This window comes from Apium graveolens, chromosome 4 (genome assembly GCF_009905375.1).
Source record: "Apium graveolens cultivar Ventura chromosome 4, ASM990537v1, whole genome shotgun sequence".
Classification (NCBI taxonomy): Eukaryota; Viridiplantae; Streptophyta; class Magnoliopsida; order Apiales; family Apiaceae; genus Apium; species Apium graveolens.
The window spans coordinates 11,139,431-11,157,314 of NC_133650.1; the positions used below are offsets into that span (position 1 = coordinate 11,139,431).

The 17,884-nt window shown below is 35.1% G+C and overlaps 3 protein-coding genes across 5 annotated transcripts; 2 read left to right on the plus strand and 1 right to left on the minus strand.

The window, feature by feature from the left end:
• The first annotated feature begins 2,950 nt into the window (after window positions 1–2,950).
• On the plus strand, window positions 2,951–8,818 carry LOC141717733 (ribulose-phosphate 3-epimerase, chloroplastic). Of its 3 annotated transcripts, none has more exons than XR_012573743.1 (10): window positions 2,951–3,238; window positions 4,999–5,113; window positions 5,482–5,622; window positions 5,704–5,817; window positions 6,919–6,997; window positions 7,179–7,288; window positions 7,365–7,421; window positions 7,923–7,992; window positions 8,105–8,208; window positions 8,541–8,818. XR_012573743.1 is itself a non-coding variant. In XM_074519920.1 (9 exons), the coding sequence occupies exons 1-9, from the start codon at window positions 3,126–3,128 to the stop codon at window positions 8,152–8,154; spliced, it is 849 nt and encodes a 282-aa protein (XP_074376021.1). In that variant the 5' UTR covers window positions 2,951–3,125; the 3' UTR covers window positions 8,155–8,211. The 3 variants fall into 3 exon arrangements, 1 of the variants encoding a protein (XP_074376021.1); XR_012573742.1 differs by having other exon boundaries at window positions 2,952–3,238; window positions 8,555–8,818; XM_074519920.1 differs by lacking the exon at window positions 8,541–8,818 and having other exon boundaries at window positions 8,105–8,211.
• A 138-nt stretch (window positions 8,819–8,956) lies between these two features.
• Window positions 8,957–10,908, minus strand: LOC141717732 (putative pentatricopeptide repeat-containing protein At1g74400). Its single transcript, XM_074519919.1, has one exon. It carries the CDS (start codon window positions 10,782–10,784, stop codon window positions 9,495–9,497), a length of 1,290 nt encoding a protein of 429 aa, XP_074376020.1. The 5' UTR covers window positions 10,785–10,908; the 3' UTR covers window positions 8,957–9,494.
• Window positions 10,909–12,021: 1,113 nt separating this feature from the next.
• LOC141717734 (protein NEN1-like) lies at window positions 12,022–16,281 on the plus strand. The gene is made up of 6 exons (XM_074519922.1): window positions 12,022–12,513; window positions 12,841–12,998; window positions 13,604–13,650; window positions 13,895–13,958; window positions 14,880–15,625; window positions 15,758–16,281. Exons 1-6 carry the CDS (start codon window positions 12,234–12,236, stop codon window positions 15,987–15,989), a joined length of 1,527 nt encoding a protein of 508 aa, XP_074376023.1. The 5' UTR covers window positions 12,022–12,233; the 3' UTR covers window positions 15,990–16,281.
• Window positions 16,282–17,884: the final 1,603 nt, after the last annotated feature.

Here is a 17,884-nt window from a genome sequence, read left to right on the forward strand (position 1 = left end):
CTTATCATCTCCATAACCTAAGCCCTCTTTCCAGTTTTCACTACTTAACAAATTCTGATTTGTTCTGCCAGAGTTAGTCCAAGTCCCGATAATCTCTCTTTCCTTTTCTAACTCAGCTTTTAGAGATTCATTCATTTTAAGCACTTCATCCCTAACATAGAAAGCATCATCTCTATCTTTCTGAGTTTGATGGAACATGACTAACTCTTTTTCTAAATAATCATTCCTCTTTTTGCAAGCAAGATTTTCAGAAGTTAATCTTTCACATGTCAAAGTTTGATCTCTATAGCTAATGAACATGGTTTTAAGATATCTTCTCAACTCATTAATATCATCAGTATGAAAGGCATAAGTAGTTTGAGGTACCTTTAACTCAGCAGCTTCAGAACTGTTTTCAGCACTTGCCATATCAGCATTTGCCATCAAGGCATAATTTTCCTCACTTTCAGAATCTGAGGTGTCTGTCCAGCTTTTCTTCTTTGTGACAAGAGCCTTGCCTTTGTCACTCTTCACTTTCTTGCAATCAGGAGATATGTGGCCTTTCTCACCATAATTGTAACATTTGACATTTGTGTAATCTCCTATGTCAGACTTTCCTCCTTTGCCTTCAGATTTTCTGAAATTCTTCTTATCAGAACTTGCACCTCTCCTGGAAAATTTCTTTCCCTTCCTGAACTTCCTGTATGCAATCTTCGTGATTCCTTTCACCATAAGAGCACACAGCTTCATCATCTCTTCATCAGCATCCGTCTTAGGCAAGCTTTCAGATTCTGAGTCATCATCACTATCAAGACTTGATGACTCAGTATCAGACTTTGTGAAGAGAGTTTTACCCTTGCCTTTCCTTGAGGTAGCTGCCTTGGGGGATTCTTCTTCAGCCTTAAGAGCAATTGTCCTTGACTTTCCTCCTTTCCTCTTGCTTCTTTGTTCCATCTTAAGTTCATGAGTCTTGAGCATCCCATAAATTTCATCAAGAGTCGTTTCATCAAGATTATAGTTGTCTCTTATTGTTGTTGCCTTCAAATCCCAGCTTTCAGGAAGAGCCAACAGGAATTTAAGGTTTGAATCTTCAAGGTCATAATCCTTATCAACCAGTGACAAATAATTCAAGAGTTTGACAAATCTATCATATAAATCAGTCAATGACTCATTAGCCTTTGAGTCAAAGTGTTCATACTCTTGAGTGAGTATTGTCTTTTTGTTCTTCTTAATCGTATCAGTTCCCTGACATCTTGTTTCCAAGGCATCCTATATCTCCTTTGCAGTCTTGCAGTTTATTACCCTGTTTGACATTACATTATCAATGACACTATGCAGTAAGTGTCGTACCTTAGCATCCTTAGCAATTGAAGCGATATCTTCAGCAGTGTAGTCACTCTTCTCCTTTGGTACTGACTTTGCTGCTTCACCTGCAACTGCAACTGCGAGCTTGGTTGGTTTGTGAGGCCCTTCCTTGATTCTATCAAGATATTCTGGATCTGTAGCTTCCAGAAACATAGTCATCCTCACCTTCCATATGGGATATTCAGATGGTCTCAATATGGGAACTCTAATAGCCTCATATCGACTATGGATTTGTGTCTTTGGAGGTTCTTCAGTTTTGGTGGGCTTAGTTGGAGTTTCTACTTCAGACATGATTATTTTTGGATCTTAAATTGTTTGTGTGTTAACAGATAGGCTCTGATACCACTTGTTAGGTCACACATACTGTAGAGTGGGGTGAATACAGTGTATAGCACAATCAAATCGAACTCTAATAACTCAAGTAACAGAAAACAAACTTTATTCAAAACAATAAACTCTGTTACAGTATGGAATTGTTCTCTCTCAGTGATGAACAAATATCACGAGAGCTGATAGGGTTACAATTGTGTTTATATACTACACAGTTACAAGATAATCACTAATTGATATGGAATATAATTCTGCTTCCTAAAATATATCAATCAGATATCTTTTCTTCCAAGTATTCTATTCTTCATAGAATTCCTTCTTCATGCATATCTCTTCTTATGTTTGTCTTGATCTTCTTTTCCTTTCAATCAGCTGCCTTCCTTATCTGAACGTTTCCCTTAAGTCCTGATATTATCTTCTGATAAATATCTCCTGAACCTTAAGTATTGACGACTTAAGTTCTGACTTCAGTATAAGTGCTGATTTGTCCTGTTTAAGTAAAATCTGAAAACTAAACATAAATCATATTAGACATGACATTATCAAATATATCTAACAACTTATTTAGTGAATTATAACTTTTTATTTCAAAATCAGCTTTTATTATTTAAGATGTACTTTGTATATATTTATAAAAAAATAATTTGTGATAAAATACTAAATATTATGTTATCAACATATATTAGATATTACTCACCATGTCACCCGTGCAATATAATGTGTTTAACTACTTATTAGTTAATGTATTTTAATTTTAGCTATCATATAAATGTGATTAATAGTGTTTGTATGTATAAATAATATTAAATTTGACTACATTATTCATAATTTTGGATACCCGAAAAATATCCGATCCGATCCGAAACCCGACGGATTTGGATTTGAATAACCCGAAAATATTTGAATTTAGATTTGGATTTTACAATACCCGATCTGAACCCGACCCGTTGCCATCCCTAGGAAAACGTATAAAAAATTAATACAGCAGTAGTACTTAGTTTGGAACTTTGGACCGGACGGAGTAACATACTTCTGTGGAATGATGTACATAATCAGTGTGTGTACTGCACACAAGATTGTAAAATAAAAAAATGTGTTCGAACTTTGTTTAATTCATAAATATGACGTGCACCCTTTGTGTTGGCTCTTGTGCTTAGCAAAAAGCTGAACAAACAAAAACAGTCAATTCCCTGGTATGGGTCCTTTCGGTTGTATGATATTTTGATGGGCGTCGTCGTTTTTATCAATTCCACGCGCCTTGAGTTGTTGTTTTTACTCATCCCTTCATCACCAACACCTAAGCCAACCGTTACAGATAAACCCCATTCACCTCTTATTCTTTGCCATGTGTCTTCTTCTCTCTATGTTTTCTTGATTTCTAATCCTCCCTCTTCATCTTTCCCACCCAATTTGAGTTGACAATTCTTGTAAAGTTTGGGTTTTTTTTAAAAATGGCTACAGCTTCCATAGCTTCCTCAACTCTGGCTCAATCTCAAGTCCACAATGGTCTTAAGCTTCAAAACCCCTCTTCCTTCTCCACTCCTAATTCAATCACCTTTACAAGGTACTATGCTCTCTCTCTCTCTCTCTCTCTCTCTCTCTCTCTCTCTCTCTCTCTCTCTCCTCTCTCTCCCCCTCCCTCTCTCCGCCCTCTCTCTATCTCCCTCCCTCTCTCTCTCCCCCCCCTCATCTCCCTCTCTCTCCTTCTTTCTTTCTCTGTATTCTTACCTCCAATTAATTTTGTATCTAATTCTTGAATTTTTTTGATAGATATAGTCAACTAAAGTTACTCAATTTGATTTCAATATCTTGATAGTTATGCCTAACTGGGCTTCTTATTATTGGTTTGTAATTGCTATTCGGTCTCTTTTAAACTTGAGATTATGGTTTTGATAGCATTGCAATTATTGTTGTTGTTTTTTTGTTCTAGTAACAAACTAAACTGCAGGTTTAATAATAATCAACACCCCTAGCTTCTTTTATTATCAAATTTTAACTTAATTGACATGACACCTTCTTAGTGACAGTTTAGGACTGATAACAACACAGGAAATATATGTAGCCCTATGATTTAAACAAACAAGTGATAAAAATAGCAAAAGAAAAAATCAACACTGACTTGGCTACCATTCCCTTTTTGATGTCTATCTGCATTGGTGCCCGACAGTCTAGAATATTGATTTACGCTATGCAGAATTTTTAAACAAAGATTAGCTGAAAGGATGTTGTGATTAATGTTCTGTTACAAGAATTTTTCAATCTCTCTCTCTCTCCCTCTCTCTCCCCCTCCCTATCTCCCCCCCCCTCTCTCGCTCCCCCCCCCCTCTCTCGCTCCCCCCCCCCTCTCTCTCCCTCTCCCCCCTCTTCTCTCTCTCTCCCCTCCTCTCTCTCTCTCTCTATTTTCTTGATTTTTTAATAAATTTAGTCAATTAAAGTTACTCAATTTGATTTTAATTTGTTGTGAGTTATGCTTAACTGGGCATGTTAATTATTGTTTTTTATTGCTAGTTGGCCTCTTTTAAACTTGAAATTATGGTTTGATATACTAATGCGTTCACAATTATTGCCATGGTTAACATAATAAAATTAAATTTTGTTGTTTTTTTGGTTCTAGTAACAAACCAAACCGCAGGTTCTATTATTACGAACACCCCTGGGTTCTCCTGATCAAATACTAACTGATTCAACACCTCCTTAGTGACAGTTTAGTACTGATAACAATACATGAAATATATGGAGCCCTATGATTTAAACAAAAAAGTTACAGAAGTAGCAAAGAAAGAACCAAAACTGACTTGGCTACCATTTTCCCTTCGGTTTCTATATGCATTGGTGCCCGTCAGTCTAGAATATTGATTTATGCTATGCAGGATTTTTAAACAAAGATTAGCTGAAAGGATGTTGTAATTAATGTTCTGTTACAAATATTTATTAGCAAAATGAGAATAAAATGAGCTAACAAAATTATTGGAAAAAGTTACTTCTGCTGGAACCAAGTAATCTTTTTGCAGATGTCTAACTTATGTTATTTTAAATGCTTCTGATGTGTCTATTGTGGCTTTGGATAAATTTTCTGAATGTGTTGTTTTTAGATTTAAGCGCTCGTAGCTTGAGTTTTTTCTAGCATTTATTGCTTCTCATGATTTTTTTAGCTCAAATTTATTAGAAAATACTAATAATCTAGGGAATATGAACAATCAATTACTTAATTCTGGTGTTTATAATAAGTTAGTTAGTCCTTTCCTATCAGGTTCTCCACCGAGCATGTGCAACTTGTTTTAGGAGAAACTATTGCAAATGATCTTTTTCTTGTTGTTGGTCCAGGAAAAAGTTCCGAACTGTGGTGAAGGCAGGTTCACGGGTTGATAAGTTTTCTAAGAGTGACATCATAGTATCTCCGTCTATCTTATCAGCTAATTTTGCGAAATTGGGGGAGCAGGTGTGTGTTTTGATTTTAAAGTTTGAGATGGGATTATCTGTAAACATATATGGAAAATAAAAATTTGTGGGATCTGGAAAGCTGTTATGATGAACTTCCAGATTCTGACTTGAGATTTTGCAATCCAATAATTGTTTAAATTTAAATTGATTTAGCTATAATGATTTGCAGGTTCTCTCCATTCCGTTGTAAATTCAATCTAAAGTTAAACTTAATTTTCACCATTCTGGCATTTGTAAAAATAATCTGCTTTTTTGTATCAAGTTCCTAGTACCATTTTCAATTATTTTGAACATCAAGACATAAGGTTGTAAATCTTACAAAGTTTGAGACTGAATACTTGATTGTTACACCCGGTTTATATCTAGGTAAAAGCAGTAGACGAGGCAGGTTGTGATTGGATACATGTTGATGTCATGGATGGTCGTTTTGTACCAAATATAACTATTGGGCCTCTTGTTGTTGATGCATTGCGCCCTGTAACAGATCTCCCGCTTGATGTCCACCTGGTATTTTTATTTCTTCTTGTTCCTCATCCAGCGTTACATAGTGGCTATATTGGACTGCTAATGTGAATTTGACAAGTGCAGATGATTGTCGAACCTGAGCAGCGAGTGCCCGATTTTATCAAGGCTGGAGCCGACATAGTCAGTGTGCATTGTGAACAAACTGCCACAATCCATTTGCATCGTACAATCAATGAAGTATGTATATATTCTTCTCAGGCAACAAATGTTCAGATAGTTGAATTATGTTTAATTTTCTCGCGGCATTAGGTATTACTCATTACTTAGAATAGACGCCGAACATACTGTTTCCGAGTATAATGCAACTGATGAACTCACATATGTTGACTTCCTCCATTTCTGTTACATTTAAGATGCAAATAAAGTAAAAACATATACTTAAAATTCATAAAATAATAATAAAAAAGGAACTTTTGAGTTTTTGAAAGGAAAACACAGGGTACACTATCTCTAGTACCCGTGATGCCAGCAATATGTATTTTCTAGACTATTAAATGAAGCAAGAACTACTGTGTACAATTGGACCAAATTAGAATAAATTAATAACAAAGCAATTAGAGAACTCAGATGATAGAAGCTCAGCATGAAGCTTTCAGATGCATAAATCTCCTCATATGGGTTCAAGACTTCTTTTTTTTTTTTGCTAAATGGGTTCAAGACTATTTAAGGATAAGGATTATAACTCTCATCTACAAAATACACTAACTTAACAGTTAACACCCAAAATAAATCAAATTGGTATTTACATTCTTGCTGCTAAACTACGACTGACATAGTACAGGAGCACACAACAAAATTTAAAGAAATATACCTGTGATTGTTACCCTGTTCATCCGATAAATAAATTAAGAAAAAATTCAAAAGGCAGAAGAGAGTTGCCACACCATTGACGGTTATTTTGGTAGAGGGGAGGCTGGAATCCAGATGCACTTTTGACAAGAGAAAATGAATGAGAGATGGTGAGATTATCTATCGTTATCTCGAAGGAAATTTGTTTTCCATGTCACTTTAACCGTTTATTGACGTGTACCTATTTATTAAATCGTTGACAGATCAGTAGTGATTTTCACTCTATATTCTAAAATAAAAACATTTTTCTGACCGTTTTCTCTAAAAACAAAAGCTTAGGTGCTGATAACAAGTAATTGACAATTCCAATGAAAAAATTTAGAATACTAGGTGTAAATATTTAACAAATATATGAAGATGCTAGGTACTATTTACTCTCCTTTTTTTCATTGCTCATATGGCGAATATACTGCTTTCTATTTGCCTCAGATAAAGAATTTGGGAGCCAAAGCTGGTGTTGTCTTGAACCCTGGTACCCCACTGAGCACCATTGAGTATGTTCTTGATGGTAAGAGTTATCTTGTTGGTAAATAGGTGTTATGATTATCAAGTTCTACTGATATTGGATAATTTGATGTTTTTTTGAGCAATGAAGAATACATTGTCATGACAGGTCTAATAACTTTTTCTTTCAAGTTCTCTTAACTGCAAATGAATTACATTGAGCCATCTTGTTTGCTTGGTTACAGTTGTTGACCTTGTCTTGATTATGTCGGTGAACCCTGGATTTGGTGGGCAGAGTTTTATCGAAAGTCAAGTTAAGAAAATTGCTGAATTAAGAAGAATGTGTGTGGAGAAGGTACTGGTCTAACATTTTTCTATATGTAGCTGGAATTAAAACAAATTTTGATTATTTGTACATCACACTATTGCAGGGAGTGAACCCATGGATTGAGGTAGATGGTGGAGTTGGTCCTGCCAATGCATACAAGGTGCCCCCACTAGAACCAGATGATCTTTGTTTTTTTATTGTCAATGCATGGATTCCAAATAGAGTTGTTTTTAGTTTTCTCTTACCTAAAGCAGTGTGATTAGGAAGCAAGGCAATTCTAAGGGATATTCTTTCAGCAAGGTCGCACATTCTTCGATTGTGTGCTGCTTTATCTGCCTCAATCCCTTATCCTGATATGCACACCTAAATGCTGTTATTAATGATTTTTTATAGCAAAACTTTCAATTTAATAGTAAAATCTAATGGATGTTATTTGTTACTGTCCAACATTGTGTCTCATCAAAATGCTATAAAAGGGTTACCAATCATAGTCTTGAATCTTGTTGTCGTTCATTTTGCAGAGATTAGACTGGATAATAGATAATATATGCACATTCCAACATTTTGCAAGATTTACCTGCTAACGCTGTGTTAGTTCTCATCTGCAGATGACAAATTGATTACATAACTTAAATATTGTTTTCCATCCTAACACTGACAGGTCATTGAGGCTGGAGCTAATGCTTTGGTTGCTGGTTCTGCTGTCTTTGGAGCTAAAGATTATGCTGCAGGCATGAACACAAATTTTCCACGAATTCTTGACAATTCAAGATTTTTTTGAAAATTTTGTTCATAATTTCTGTATCTCTAATCTTTTTTGTGCACTGAATGATTGTTTTACAGCTATTAAAGGTATTAAAACCAGCAAAAGGCCTGTAGCAGTTGCTGTATAAAGTTTGAAGTCCAATATATTGAAGTTATACTCTTCCAGCGCTCTTCATGCCCAAGTATGCTAAACAATTTTTACTTGAATTTTAGGAAGGCTATAGATTTTCATTATGCTGGAATTCTTATCAATGTTAGAATAATGAAAATAACTTTTTAAAATCAGTGATGAGAAGAAATAAGGAGGAAGAGATAATATATATTTTTTTACTAATTCTTTAATTATCAATCGTAGTTAAGAAAAGTTCTGAAATTTTACTACCATGCACTCCAGGTGTGAGTTGTTGAGAAAGAAATTTTATTATAACTACCAATATATTCTATCTGATATTCTTCAGCTGAAGCTCATCTTCTTTTCATTGATATATTTGTTGAAATGTCTAATTTTATTTAGTGTGGCATTTGCAGATAACAAGAAGGATCATACTGTAGTCTCGGTATTGCAAGCCTGGCTAATGTTGTCAGATACTTTTTACTTGTGGATTTTTGAAGTGTCAATAGATATAAGGATGACAACTATATATGCTCCAATTTTTTACAAGTGGTGAATAACATACTTCCAATGTAGTTTAAAGTACCGAAGTCGATAGTACCTATTGTGTTGTATCGCATTGTTCTTATGAATGTTAATATGCATATACAGAAATATCAGTGCTTGTTTATCACTCATAATTCCAGAGTTCAGTTGCTGTAAATACTTTTTCAACCAGTATTACAGTTCAAAAACTTGTGTGGCTATTAAATGTATGATTTGAGTCCCTGTGTCCGTTAGATCAGATAATAGTGTTTTTAGGAATATATAACAGTCCAACTCTTATCTGTTATGGTAGAGCAAGTACCAATGAAGCTAACATGTACCAGAATTAAATAAATGTTGATTCAATCTGCTTACACTCCATAAATTACACAAACTGACTACTTGCTACACTGTTAGCAAAACTTAAGATACTACTTGCTACTCCAGAAATAATCACAAGCATGGGAATGTAGTTGATAAATAGTGCGGATCGGCGTGTACTGTCAAGGGAATTTCACGTATTGACATATATGTAAATGACCTTCGATACATAAATTATACCACATTTGCATAAAATTTACCCCTCCCTCCCCAGTTCTCCATTTGGCCATTTCAAATGACTTCCATACATGATACAGCCACTAAGGCGGAGGATTGTGCTATTATAAACTTGAGCAGTTCAGTTGGAACAATCATAAATGCATCATATAACCTGAACTCCATGGCTTACAAATGATATATCTTGAGTTATTTCAGTCAAGAGCTCTACATTTGTACTCTTATCTTATCCTGTAGATCTAACATCAGAATTCAACATCAGCAGTGAAAAACTCATTGATGCCATACCGAACTACAACCAGGGGCTTTTCTCTGTGTTGCCTGATCTCTGACAATTATCCTCTCATCCCACATTTCTGTCACGGCATAGGCATTAGACATGGCAACATCATCAGCAGCTAGGCCTTTCTTCAATGTGAGCAGATGACGATGGGCTTTTGCAGCAAGCTCGACATTTCCACTGCTGCTGCATGCACCAAGCAATGTTCGCCACGCCACATCATTAGGCTGTTTTGGCATTGCCATGACAAAGTCATAAGCTTCTTGTAAAAGCCCCGCTCTGCAAAAAAGATCCACCATGCATCCATAATGAGAAGGTTGAACCTTTAACCCATAAACGTCTGTAATGCTTTTAAAATGTCGCTTTCCTTCTTCAACCAACCCTACATGACTGCAAGCCATTAAAACTCCAATGAACGTGACATCGTTAGGGACAATTGAGCGACCCACATTCCCTCCCTTCTTCTTATTACTCATCCCATCTCTACAATCTGCTGTCATTTCTGCATAAAGTCGTAGCGCGTCCTCAGCTTGTCCATGCAATGCACATCCCACAATCATCGAAGTCCAAGTCGTAACATCTTTCTCAACCATACTACTAAACAACACCTTAGCACTTCCAATATCACCACATTTCCCATACATATTCAACAAAGCATTCTCAAGATACAAGTCCAAAACCAACCCCTGTCGACGAATACAATCACGAACCCATTCTCCCACATCCAAAGCACCAAGATCAGCACACGCAGACAGCGCAACCGTAAAAGTAATCTGATCAGGCTCCACATTCCCCCCCACCATCTCCCTAAACAACTCAATCCCTCTTCTTGACTTCTTATTATCAACATAAGCAGAAATCAACGCAGTCCAACACACAACATTCTTAATGGGTATTACATCAAACATCTTATGAGCATCAAACAAGTTCCCCCAAGAAGAATACATATCAATAAGTGATGTTCTGATAAAAATGCTGGGCTCATACCCAAATTTCAATGCAATGCAATGTACTTGTTTTCCTTCGGCAACTAAAGATTTTTTAGTACAAGCTTTGATAGTGTATAAAAAAGTGCGGCTGTCAATTGAAGAAGTGTGTTTTTGAAGTAAGTTAGCAAATAATAAGACAGCTTTTGTTGAGGAACTGGAGTTGAGGTAGTTTTTTAAGGTTTGGTGGGGGTTTTGTTGTCTGGAGTGAGTTTGAAAGTGGGGTTTAGTTGAAAATAAGTACTTGTTAAACCCTGTTTGGTTTTGGATTATGAGAATTCTTTTCAAGAGTTTCATTTGTTTTAGTTAAGCACAAAACAAAAATGCAAGTTGTAAAAGCAGATGAGAGAGCTAGTTGTACAAGTCACTGAAAACCAAAAATTTGCGCCTTGAGCAGGCTCGATTTTGTTTGAAGGCAAAAGTTTCTAGTAGTGCACTTTTTGAAATTGCTGTTAAAGAAAAAGGGTTGTTGATAAAATCTGTTTGGTAATATTTTAATTTATATATGTTTTTTTTGAAACAATTTGTATATGTTTTGATTTAAAAAATTATAAAAAATAATACTTTTGATGAGATTCGATGTCGAAATCAGTATCTACTTCCTGCAAAAGCTGAAAAACCGTTTTTTCGAAAAATATGGTGGCCTTACTTTTTCTAATATCAGCTTTTACGCCAAAAATATTTTTTCAAAAAACAGTTTTTTAATCTTACCAAACGGTTTTTTAGCTGTTTTTCAGCGAAAAACTGATGTTTGTTATTACTATCTTCAACAACAATGCCAAACACACAATTTCTCTGAATTTTAATTTGTTTGAAAGCTAGTTAAAATGTACAAACGACCTTTTTTTGACGAGGAATTACTAACAAATTTTAATTGTCCTAAATTTATGTTTTATCATCTTTTTTTATGTACTTTAACGTTAACGTGATCTAAAAAAGTTCAGATAAAAGTCCGGATCTAAAAAAGCCCGATTAAAAAACAATTTTTTTATATAAAATTTAAAAATATACAATTTTTTTATGATTATAAAAAATTTATATTATAATATTATAATCAGTTAAGGTATATATGATTATTTATATATTATATTAAAAATAATTATTTATTTCGGTGTCTAAACTACTCTATTTGATATATCAAGATATTATTTTCTTAAACTACTCATAATTTGAATTATAAAATATGAAAATATTTTTTTAATATATAAATAAAAAAATCCAGATAAAACCCGGTTCGATCCGATCCGGTCCAGATCGCGGGTCTAAAACGGCCCGGCCCTGTCCGATTTTTAAAAAACCCAGTCAAATCCTTTTCAAAAAAATCGGATTTTTTAAAATCTAATTAAAATCCGATCCAATGGGTTTTTTGGACAATCTAGTTAGAATCATGCGGAAGAGAATTATCACAAAAGTGCAATGATAAGAGATCATAAATTATGTTGATAATTGAACATTAAATGTTTTATCATTTGAAAGCCTTACTACGCTATTATGATTGCTTCATTTCACAATCTTCCTCGAACCAAAATCCTTTTTCTCATACAATCATCCAAGCAAAGTAAAGAACATATCCAAAAACTGAAATTTGGAACCCCCAAAAGTAAAGAATGTACTTTACTTAATCGCAAATCCAGCAGTAAAAAGTAAAAAAAAAAGCTCATAGTAAAACCCATTACTTAACACCCTCAGCTACATCTCTCTCCTCACAAACATTCCATTTTCACCATTCTCTCTCAACACACAAAAATGGTGTCAAGCCAAGACAAATCAGAGATTGTTTTTTTCGACTTGGAAACAACAATCCCTGCCCGACCCGGTCAAAAACATGCCATTTTGGAATTCGGGTCGATCTTAGTTTGTCCTAAAACGCTCATGGAGCTTGACAATTACTCCACTCTTGTTCAACCCTCTGATATTTCCTTAATTTCTGCCATGTCTGTGCGTTGTAATGGAATTTCTCGTGAAGATGTTGTTTCTGCCCCCTCTTTTGCTCAGATTGCTGACCGGGTTTTCGATATTCTTGATGGTTTGTTGTTTCCTAACTCACCCGAGAACATGTTTTAGCATAAGAACAGTTTTTCGTACTTTTAAGAAAAAGGACTTATTTTTTATGTGTTGCTTTTTTTTTATTGTTTGTGTTGTGGAATTTTAGAAGGTAACATGTTTTAGCGTGAGAACAGAGAACTGTACTTTTTTTGGAAAGAACTTATTTTTGTATGTGTGGTTTTTTTCTGTGGTTTATTTTGGTTCAAGTTGAGAAATGTGAGAATAATTGTTGTGGAATTTTAGGAGAGAATGATAGTTTTCGACTGTTCTTACCTGAGCGCGAGCCTGTGTTGTTTTGTTTTTGTAGGGAGGATTTGGGCGGGTCATAATATAAACAGGTTTGATTGTCCGCGATTAAGAGATGCTTTTCAGGAGATTAATAGGCCTCCTCCTCAGCCAAAGGGAACTATCGATTCTTTGACTTTGTTGACTCAAAGATTTGGGAGGAGAGCTGGTGATATGAAGGTTTGTTAGAATTGCTTCCTTGTTCTCTCGAAGGATTTGTTAGCATTCATGTTTAGATGAAAGAGATTATGTTTATGTTAAATTTAGGTGTTTTGGTGTCATTGTAGATGCTTATGTTTTGGTATCATTGTGAATGCTTAAGTTGGTCCTTGATTGGTAGACAGTTTAAGCTGATTTGCTGAATATTGTATTCTACTTTCATGTCGATTTCCTTTGACTGTATGTAGTAGAGTTCTTAACTGTATAAGGTTTATCAGTCTCATTTCGTCATGTAAAGCTGAAAATTGTAGCCTCTATTTCCCTTTATTTTTAGTGTCCGTATTTTTCTTGTATATGGCTGTGGTTTTCCGATTATCCACTGATAGTTGGATTCCTGTTTGCTCGATACAATTTTTAGAGATGCTAGTGCCTCAAATTTTCAGAATGCTCCTTAAGCATCTAGAGTTTAAAATCTTGCAGTCAAACTGTGCAAGCTCACCTGGAAACAGTTTGTTATGCTGAAAGAGAAACATTAATCTTTATATACAAGTCTATATTCTCATCATTCATCAATTAGTCCAAATATATTTTTTTCTAATTTTGACATAATTTAAATTTTTCTGTAGATGGCTTCGCTTGCAACATATTTTGGACTTGGAGCGCAATCACATAGGTACTCTTTCCTACCTAGTTGCCTATAACATAACCATTTTTTCTGTGTGTTTGGGTGATGGTGGGTGTCAGGCATTTACATTTAAGTTTTCGCTTCTTGTATATTATTTTTTTCCTTCGTTTAGTTGTTTTCTTATTGTCCACATTACAGAGAATAAAATATATGTATGTTTATGCAAATCATAGAGGAAATTAATCATGTATCAGTTTGAAGGTTTGACTAGTTATATATTATTGTTTTTCAGAAGTTTAGATGATGTTCGGATGAATCTTGAAGTTCTCAAGTATTGTGCAACTGTTCTGTTTTTGGTAAGCTAATGATTGTTTTTCATAAATCAAGGAACTTCTATATCTCTGACAATGCCTTTATTACGCCTAATTTCCAGCATAGACATATGTCAAGTCTGGTAATTAATAGATTATTGTCAAGCGAACTAAAGTGTCTCATCTGTCTGATTAGTTTGTCTTCTATTTTTTGCACCTTCACAAATATAATCTTCACTGTCGAATTGTCATGTAGTGTCCCTGGATCCCAGCCAGTTTTTAGATATTTATTTGTTTCTTACTTTAGTTATTTGTAATTTACTTGAAGTTTAGATCGCTGTGTGGATAACTGACCTAGAGAATATTAGTTCAGGCATAATTCTCCCTTTAGATCTTTAATTCTCTATTGTGCATAGCACAGTTTAAAAAATGTACCTTAATTGCTGAATGTGAAAAGGCGCACCAAATTCAAATTACAGATACGGTGATAATGATTCTACCCCCTTCATGAATCTTTTAAATTCCTTATATAATTCCATTTTGTGATAGGTTCTTAGAGTATGCAGTGTTGAATTTATCGAGTTTTTTTTACAAGCTCTGTTGTCTTAGCATCTTATATGAGATATATGTTGAACTTCATTCAGGACTTTGCCTAAAAAATCATCTATGCAACATATAAGAGCAGAAACCTTTTGTTTACTGAAATTTAGTTCATGTATCCATTTATTCTCAGTTAGATCAGACCGATGCCTGGAAGGCATTGCGCTATCTTAATTTACAGTACTCTGAATTATGTTGAAATATAAACATCCGCAAAGTGATAAGTCCGGAGATGTTCAGTTCTTGTTGAATTCTGTTTTTGGTCATCGACACTAATAGTTATGCACTAAGTAGTACTGTGTTTAAAATTAAAGTTATCATAGCTGCTGATTGTAATAAGAGACTGAGAATTTGCTACCACTGCAGGAGTCCAGCCTCCCAGATGTATTTACTGCAAACAGCTGGGTTTCTCCTAATGCTATTACTAGAAATCGTGGTAATCAGAAATCTTCTCCAGAGGGGACAGGTCTGAACAACAGTACACCCTCTTCGAGTAGCCTGATTAAAGATCAACCGATATCCACACCCCAAAATAATACATTGGACAATCATCCCATCCTTTCCCTGATGACTCCTGGATTAGGAGATTGTGAATTAAATCTTGCTGAAACTTGTAGCGCTCCTGCACCTGACCCATTTAACATGAGTCCCCTTAGCAATCTAGTAGAAGAAGGACGTATTCAACCGGATGACACCATTATGGAATCTATCTCAGAGTCGCTAAATTTGTCCACAGCAAACTCATCTGATGCTTTTAGGGACCGTGGTGACTTTCTAAAGCCTAATAATATTTCTGTACCTTCTATTACTGTTGTCCTCTCCCCAGCTTTTCAAGGGCTTCACAAATTACAGATATTGCATAATAATTCAGTCTTGCATGTTTGCTGTGAACATATGAAAGTTCGGTTTGGTTTAAGTACAAAATTTGTTGATTATGCTGGCCAGCCACGGTTAAGTTTTGTGCTGGATGCATCTTCGGATCTTTGCCAAGTTCTAGATGCATGTGATAATCTCGCACACAAGATGTCTTTGGATTCCGGAAGCAGTTCTGACTGGAGGCCTGTTGTTACTAGAAAGGCCGGCTTCGTAAATTCACCTACCATTCGACTTCAGTAAGTTATATTTATTTTAATTTTCATTTTTATTATTGTGTAGTTCCAACTTTTGTACGTCAAATGAACGTGCTGAATCATAAAATTGTGCTGCTACTCTAATATCACACATGTTCTGTTATATTGTCACAGCTTACCTACAGTATGGGATGGGAATAGTGCAAAATTGTCCACAGAGATATACCAGAAAGAATCTTCATCGACACAAAAGGTTGTTTTCAGCAGATACGACGTTGCTGAACTTGATGCATTACTGGCTCCAGGGACTTTCATGGATGTGTACTTCTCATTGGATCCATATGACTACCAACAGAATGCTGGTATCCGTTTAGTGGCGAAGAAGCTGGTCGTTCATTCTAGTTGAGGGAGGTCATAGCCAGAAATACATAAGCTAACACCAACCACTACTATATATCATTCTTTCGTCGCTTCAGGCTAAATTGTTTCAACCTGTAGACATACTATTGTCATTCTTATCATAATTTTAAACTTAAAATAAAAGACTCCAGTTGAATTTCAGGATTATCTGACAAAAAAAGAGATTATTCTCTAGTTTGGGTTTGTTAAGATTAAGAAGCCCTTCTTGTGACCCAGTTGTACAAACTTTGAACTTTGATTTGAATTGATTCATATTGCAGACAAGCTTGTTTTGTTAATTCTATGTGGGCAATTATGGTGATTCTTTCATTTCTGTAAAAAAGTTACTGTGATTTAAATAAAAAATTGTTAGCTGCTAGAATATAGTATTGATTATTTATTGTAATTGTGGAGGAAATGGTAACGCGACAGGGTGAGTCACGTGGTTTGGTTGGAAAATAAGATATTTATGCATGTACAGGTCTTTTTTTTGACCATGTATGTACAGGTCAGGTCAATGTCATGAGAAAAATAGATATCAGACGAATGATGGGGTGCGTTAGATATTTGTTTAGACATTGATTGAATGGACAAAGGGGGAGAAAATGAAAGTTTGGGCTCTGATTGATGGCCTGAGCAAAATAATGCACCAAATTATGATGTTTCTGATGGCCAAATTATGGTCTGGTTTGAGTTAGTGAAGCAAATTTATTTAGTTAGCTCACTTTATTTGTTTTAAACTTATTTTTAATTGAAAAAGAAAGGATAGTTTACAAAATATTTTTTAAGTTTTTTTATCTGAATAAAATAATAAATATCAAACTTTAACACGTTGGTGACAAAACGAGGGGATATGCACGCTGGTGACAAAACCATGTCACCGCGGTGCTGATTAAAAGGGACCATCGGCTTCTATATATATTATAATATTATATAACTAGATTAAACATGTATTTTTTTTATCATAGAGAACCCGCCCGCGGCTACTGCCCTTCGGGTAAGCACCGGGTAAACCCCACGAGCTCACGCAATAGCCTGCAAATCACGTGAACAAAGATAAACCTCCACGATCTCATACAATAGTATGCAAATCACGTGAACCAAGATAAATCTCACTTAATAGACAGACTCTGTTTCAGAAGGTATAATAATAAATTCTCCTCCCGTGGGATTCGCACCTGTGACCAAGAAGATAATTATTCACCCTTTAACCAACTGAGCCAAAACTTGCGGGTATTAAACTTGTGTTTTGTTAGTAAGGAACCGCGGGTTTCTTGTTTGGTGTCGCTTATTAGCCGTTTGTTAATTAGCTTAGATTATTTTTATTTTTATCTTTTTTGGTTTATTAAGTATATGGCAGAAGGCAAAACATATATTTATTGTCCTTTTAAGGGATTCGATAATTGTGCATATGTTGTCGATGGAAGAGGACTTACATGTACCTAATTTATTACTCATCTTCATAAACACCATTTTGATTATGACACTCTAATTGTCTACTAGTTGATAAAGATCGTGAAACCTTTAATGCAGTGAATGACGTGCTTCGTCAAGTTGACAAGTGGCTTTATGGTATTTGTACGAGTATGCATTCGGTTCGCAAATATTGGAAGCATGTAAATGGTCAATTCTTTTCATCTCTCGCATCTGAGTTAGACAGTTTTATTTCTATTTTATTCAGGATATTTCTTCACCTGATTATGTCCTGAAAAGCGTTGTTGATTCCACGGTCCCTGTGTCTATTGTTCAACCCTGTATTTTGGATGTTACTATGCTAGTATACTTGACAAAGTCTTCAATGCTCATTTCGGACAGTAAAAAGTATTCCTAATGCATGCAGATTTGAATTTTCTGGCGCTCTTAAGGCTATTTTGGCTATGATTATCATATTCTTGGGTACGA

Bases quoted from the DNA above. Each gene is read 5' to 3' on its own strand.
- LOC141717733 (XM_074519920.1), top strand. From the start codon at position 3,126: ATGGCTACAGCTTCCATAGCTTCCTCAACTCTGGCTCAATCTCAAGTC. The intron at 5,623-5,703 runs GTATTTTTATTT...TGACAAGTGCAG, and splicing joins TCCCGCTTGATGTCCACCTG to ATGATTGTCGAACCTGAGCA. The intron at 7,289-7,364 runs GTACTGGTCTAA...ACACTATTGCAG, and splicing joins GAAGAATGTGTGTGGAGAAG to GGAGTGAACCCATGGATTGA.
- LOC141717732 (XM_074519919.1), bottom strand. From the start codon at position 10,784: ATGAAACTCTTGAAAAGAATTCTCATAATCCAAAACCAAACAGGGTTT.
- LOC141717734 (XM_074519922.1), top strand. From the start codon at position 12,234: ATGGTGTCAAGCCAAGACAAATCAGAGATTGTTTTTTTCGACTTGGAA. The intron at 12,999-13,603 runs GTTTGTTAGAAT...ATTTTTCTGTAG, and splicing joins GGAGAGCTGGTGATATGAAG to ATGGCTTCGCTTGCAACATA. The intron at 13,959-14,879 runs GTAAGCTAATGA...CTACCACTGCAG, and splicing joins GTGCAACTGTTCTGTTTTTG to GAGTCCAGCCTCCCAGATGT.